Source organism: Manacus vitellinus, unplaced genomic scaffold (assembly GCF_001715985.3).
Source record: "Manacus vitellinus isolate BGI_N305 unplaced genomic scaffold, ASM171598v3 scaffold_25_pilon, whole genome shotgun sequence".
Classification (NCBI taxonomy): domain Eukaryota; kingdom Metazoa; phylum Chordata; class Aves; order Passeriformes; family Pipridae; genus Manacus; species Manacus vitellinus.
The window spans coordinates 2,920,517-2,926,740 of NW_021939882.1; the positions used below are offsets into that span (position 1 = coordinate 2,920,517).

Below are 6,224 nucleotides of genomic sequence, written 5' to 3' on the forward strand. Positions count from 1 at the left end.
TGAACCGGCTCGCAGCGCCGGGGCATCGCGCAGAGCCCCGGGCGTCCCGCAGCTCGGCGGGGCTCGGGACCGGGCAAAGTAATCCCGTCTGCGCTAAACTCCAGGAGAGCCGCTCCCGGAGCCCGGCTTTGCCTCTCGTCCCGGCTACCCGGGACGTTTTTCCCCAGGAAGGCAGGAAAAGCTGCCCAGAAGAAGCTGCGCCCAACCGAAGATGTTAGAGGAGGCGAAGGGGGGTGGCTTTTTGCCCGCTGCGTGCCTCCATGCCTGTCATTCCCTTGTCTTAATCCTTTAGGAAGGAGTCGCCAGGCAGACAGAGCGTTCCTGGAGGGGCGATGCTGCCGAGCCCTGCCCCGGGCAGAAGGAAGCCGGGAGATGCGTGGCCCGGGGCGGGCTGCGGGAGAGAATGAGGAGCTGCCTCCGCCTGCGCCTTTCCGAGAGGGAAAAAGCATGGTAAGAGCTGGACCCGATCCCTGGAGCGCAGCCCCGCTGAGCAGGAGGTGGGATTATTCCGGAGTAGTTATGGAGAGCTATAACCTGGCAGTGGAGTGTTAAAGCGACTTGTCCCTGCTGGAAGAGGAACCCGCTGAGGGCACCGCCGGCGTTGTGGCCGAGGGAAGGTCAGTCACGTCCTTCTCCTCCTCTCACCCTTCTTTCTGCATCCAGCGAACGGCAGTAGAAAGAACTGGTAGTCGGCTCTTGCCAGCGTTGGGAAAATACCGTGCCTTTTGCCTGGGATGATTTGCCCTGATGTGCCACTTCCACGGGATGTACAAAGTGCGACTGGAACTGATCTGGCCAACAAAGTTTGCAGAGTGATCAGCAGGGGCCGTGGGATGGAGGGAGCTGGGCACGCACCAGCAGGGTCCGTCACACACGGTCTGACAGCACAGACCTGCTGCTCCCTTGAAAACTAACTCCTTGATGGTCCAACTCTTACTTTTCCCCTGCCAATTTGCACTTTCAGGGAAACCCCCCACCCCCCCACCCCATGCAATGCAGTGTTCCTGTGCTGGTTTTGTATATAAAATTTGCTATGCAATTACAAAACTAAAAGAGGAGGAGAGACGGCCCTGCATCCCAGAGCAAACAGAGAATCAGAGGTGAAAGGTAGGAGCCAGCATTTCTTGTTTAAATGAAACTAAATAACCTGAGCTACTTCTTACTGAAAATCTTTAAAACACACCTACTGTATGTTTATGTGTTTTGTCTTGGAAAGGTAAAAGAGTTTGAAACAATGTGAAGATTTCCTTTCTGACACTGCCAAGAAACAGAGAACTGATGCATTTTGTAACAGGAACGTACTGAGGAGAAAGGATGGAGTGTTTCATCAGCGAGACATTTAGGGAACTAGTGAAAAGGCACTTTGTATAATACGCTTCAGTAAATATGAAGGGCTAGTGCAATGGACACTGGAAACACTCGATCAATAGTCTATTTAAGTGGGAATATATGCAAGCATGGAAAAGTGATTGCTTTCCTGTCTATGGGGTGTGTTTGGAGAGGACAGCAGCAGAACATTTGCAGGTGAGCTGTCTGAGTTAAGCTACTTCATGCTGGGGTGGTGCAGTGTGTTTCTGAAGGGATTGCTAAAAAACCCAGTCTGTAGGGTGGACTGTGTTTATGCATTTTCAGTTCCTGCTCGCAGAGCTTTCAGGATGTTTTTCAGGATAATTCAGATTGGGTGAGGTCCATCTGGGGGTGAAGGGACTGTAAGAAAGGACCTTTGGTCTGTTTGGTGATGAGTAATTAATGGACGTCTGATGTCTTTGATCTCTGCAAGGCGAGGGGCTGATGTCGTCATGAAAATCATGATATGATTTTCCCTCAGGAGAAACTATGACTTGGAACGACACCAGTATGGACGGGGAAGGGTTGCTGGCGGAAAGGGACTCCTCTTCCTTTCGGATCCTCACAGGCTGCTTCCTCTCGCTACTGATCCTCTCCACGCTGCTGGGAAACACGCTGGTCTGTGCAGCTGTCATTAGGTTTCGCCACCTCAGGTCCAAGGTGACCAACTTCTTTGTCATCTCCTTGGCTGTGTCAGATCTCTTAGTGGCAGTTTTGGTCATGCCTTGGAAAGCTGTGGCTGAGATTGCCGGTTTCTGGCCTTTTGGTTCATTTTGTAACATCTGGGTAGCCTTTGATATTATGTGCTCAACAGCCTCCATCTTAAATCTCTGTGTCATTAGTGTGGACAGATACTGGGCCATCTCCAGCCCATTTAGGTATGAGAGGAAAATGACCCCCAAGGCAGCCTTCATCATGATCAGCGTGGCGTGGACTTTGTCCGTGTTGATTTCCTTCATCCCCGTGCAGCTGAACTGGCACAAGGCTACAACCACAAGCTTTTTGGACTTAAATGCCAGCTTACAAGGTGTAAGCATGGACAACTGTGATTCTAGCCTAAACAGGATGTATGCCATCTCCTCTTCTCTAATTAGTTTCTATATACCTGTGGCCATCATGATAGTGACTTACACAAGGATATACCGGATTGCTCAGAAGCAAATACGACGCATCTCAGCTCTGGAGAGAGCAGCAGTGCACGCAAAGAACTGCCAGAACACGAGCGGCAACAGGAGCAGTATGGACTGCCAGCAGCCAGAGAGCAACTTCAAAATGTCCTTCAAGAGGGAAACAAAGGTTTTAAAGACTCTGTCAGTGATCATGGGGGTGTTTGTGTGCTGCTGGTTGCCATTTTTTGTATTGAACTGCATGATTCCCTTCTGCGAGCCTACCCAGACATCCAAGGGAGCAGAGGCTTTCTGCATTAATTCCACCACCTTCGATGTTTTTATATGGTTTGGATGGGCAAATTCTTCCCTCAACCCCATCATTTATGCCTTTAATGCTGACTTCCGCAAGGCATTTTCGACCCTGCTGGGCTGCTACAGGCTCTGCCCAATGTCTGGCAATGCCATAGAGACTGTGAGCATTAACAACAATGGGGCAGTAGTTTTTTCAAGCCAACACGAGCCCAAAGGGTCCAGCCCCAAGGAGTCTAATCTGGTTTATCTGATTCCACATTCAATTATCTGTCCAGAAGAAGAACCTCTCAAAAAGGAAGAAGAGGGTGAACTATCTAAGACCTTGGAGAAAATGTCTCCAGCACTGTCGGGTATCTTGGATTACGAAGCTGATGTTTCTTTGGAAAAGATCAATCCCATTACACAAAATGGGCAGCATAAAACCTGAACAGTAAGGTTTACTAAGCAAGACCCAACGGTGTATATTGTAATAATCTTTTGGGGAAAAATACAAGATTTTTTTGGTAAGAAACTAAGCTCTAGGGACAAAAATACACATTTACACCAAGCCCAGAATTAATTTTCCTGGCATTCAAAGCAAATTTAACATTTTAAACAATAAACACAAAAAGATACTGGAAATTGGTTTTAAAAAAAGATGTTAAACTGTACTGTTCATACTGAGGAAAATACACAAATTTAGATACAGTGCAGTGACAAAGAAAATATTGCTTCTCTACACAGAGAAACCAATTTTCAGCTTAAAGTGAGGCAAAAGATAAATGTTGAGTATTTAAAGATTAATGTTTACTAGAAGTAAAAAGATTGCTGTGTCTTGTGATAGTGGGTGTTAACAGGTCCTAATTAAAGACTGAGAGATTGTAAAGGTAGGTAGATGCCTTCTTAAAATTATTTCTGAAAAATAATTGAGCCTTATAATGAGAATGGTTATTTTTAAAGCTTTGGGAGGTAATATGTTGATACTGGTTTTATTTATTTATTGTTTTAAATTGATATTTTTCATATGTTATAACAGATCTAGCTTTATTTATGTTATTTAAGATGTCTAAATAATGGGATATTTTTGGAGTGTCATAACTGCATTTTGACCAGTCAACCAGTCAGCACTTTATTACAAACTCGGATAGTCTGGAGAGCTGGTGAGGGGAATAGAGGAATGTTAAGAAGCTCAGCAAGAAATGAAGGAATCAACTAAACCGATGCTGTGTGGAGTTCGTTTGCTTGTGGGCTTTTTTTATTTTTAAGTGGGATTTCTTTCAAAAGATAGGACCAGCGTTGACTGAGTTGTGAATTCTCTTCCCTTATAAAAATAAAAGAAATTGCTGCTATTTATTTTTAAAAAGTTTCATGTTACAAAGACTTTGCTAGAGTGTCAAGTTTGTGGATCTGTAAATACCTTAAATATGACTACAACCTTAAGAAGAATCCAATTTGGGAAGGAGAGCGTCTTAGGTAACAATTCTTAGTATATAATGTTTTGTATTTATGTAAGATAAACAGCTTTCTCAGACTTTTCTTATTTCAAGTCTTGGATATCTTTTCTGAACAAACACAATGGGTTATAATGGTAGTAAAGATGCCAAACGTCGTTATCACTGGTGTTACTGCAGGACCACCCGGGTCATTCTGTCTGTCTGCTGCTCTATCACAGTCAGAACTAAAACGTGAGGTACCTGGTGCTTTACTTTGGGAACCGGGAGGACATTACATTTTAGTAATTGCCGTGTCAATAGTCCATTCAATAAGGAATAGTGCCTCATTACCATTTTGGATTAAGACATTTCGAAATATGGATGGAACTGCAGCCCCCACCTCAAAATCCTCCTGTGAACTCCAAAAAAGTTTGCCAATGTTTAATTAAAAAACCCTGCTACTTCTCCATTGTCCTTCTCTGCTGCTTCCCTTTGTAATGCCAAAAGCAATCGGTGAGCATTAGCAACAGGAACATTGGGTGTTAATAGTCAGCAGCGTTCAAAGAAATCGATTTCTTTTCTGAATGAGAGAAAATACCCCTTGGAGCAACTTTTTCATAACATATATCAAAAAAATGTGTTGTCAGGAAAAGAGAACTGAGAGGAAAAAAAATTTAACAAACTATATACATCCTGCATCAGGTCTGTGTATTTATGTATTGTGAATGTTTTCATAATTTTATTGCCTGTATGCTGCTTTCATACATATAATAAAATTATTTTGTGAACAGAAGGTCAAATAAAACAATCTACATTGCATTTATTAAATTCATGCTGTTTTTTGGCAGTTGTATTGATCATGTTAAAGGGAAGGACAGTTCATTTTTTCCCCATTTGCCTTTAATTGGCATCACATCCATAAGGCCAATGGGAATTTCTATTAGAAGCAGGGGAAACCTCCCTACTGGAGACCTCTGAGCCCTTGCTGTAAACTAGGATTTGAAAGCAGTAAAAGAAGCTTGGAAACAACCACTCACTTTAGATGTGTAAAGCTCGACCTGCTGGTGACTCTTATTTCAAAGGTATTTTTTGCCTTGGTGTAACAGCATAATGAACTTGGTTTATAGAATGCTTTTATTATTGGCTTTTTCCTTTCTCCCCCCCCCCTTTTTTTCCCCCAAGCTGTGGAGTCTTTCTCAAAGCCTGATACAACCCCACTACTAGTTTCTGTTCTTTGGAGCAAAATGAATAATTTCACAAGTGATGTGATGGTGGGTGCAGGAGGTGTCCTCCTGTTCCTGGCAGCCTTGTACTTTTTTTTTTGCCTCTGTCAGCAGATTCATTTTGAATTGAAGAAACAAACCTATGTTGTCACTTCTGCCTTGAGCATTTACAGCAGAACCCATCCAGCATCTGGGACTGGAGCTGGTGCAGGAGCTGCTGGGATGTCCAGCTCCCCCTCCCTGGGTGCTCCTGGGGGTCAATGAAGCAACAGGTCTGAGGCAGACAGGGCATCATGGCTGCCTCCAACCTGTCTTAGCTCCTTCAGTAAAATTCCCCTGCATGTTGTAATGCCAGATTTTTTTTTTTCTGGGTACCTTTGAGGAATTACTTTACTTCTTAAAAAGTACATAGGCCAAAAATAAAGTTCTGTGTTTCTTACTTATTCTCAAATCTCCCAGCAGTCTGATACAATAGCAAAATACAGAGTATGATTTAAGGGTGTCATGTAAAGCAAGAGGCTGTTTTTGCATTAGTTTGTAGGGAGTGATTTGTATTCTGAAACAAATAGTTGCTCTGCTGCAACCAGGAGCCATCCCAGGACCTCCCTCCTTGCAGATGGAACTGAGTTTCAGGGGGCTCCGTGAAGGTTGGTGAAGTGCTGCTGCTGTTGCTGCTGGAGTGATGGGCACCCTGTGAGAAGCAGGGCAGGGGAGGCACTTGGATGAGTTTAGTTTATTGTTTTCTCTCTCATTCTGTGTAAACTAATTTTGGCTTCTGACTCCTTTTCCTTATATACCTTTCAAAACACCACGAATTGGCC

General features: G+C 44.1%; 1 protein-coding gene across 7 annotated transcripts in view; it reads left to right on the plus strand.

Moving 5' to 3' along the window:
• DRD1 (dopamine receptor D1) overlaps positions 1-4,999 on the plus strand; it is a 13,927-nt gene extending 8,928 nt beyond the window's left edge. For 2 of the 7 annotated variants that reach the window (XM_018073655.2, XM_018073654.2), the window contains exons 2-3: positions 293-1,107; positions 1,217-4,999. In XM_018073655.2, coding sequence (XP_017929144.1) covers positions 1,837-3,195 — 1,359 coding nt within the window. In that variant the 5' untranslated portion in view covers positions 293-1,107; positions 1,217-1,836 and the 3' untranslated portion in view covers positions 3,196-4,999. Of the gene's footprint in view, positions 1-140; positions 1,108-1,216 lie in introns of those variants that run through there. The other 5 variants (XM_018073658.2, XM_018073659.2, XM_008931838.3 and 2 more) reach the window with 5 other exon arrangements.
• The last annotated feature ends 1,225 nt before the right edge of the window (positions 5,000-6,224 follow it).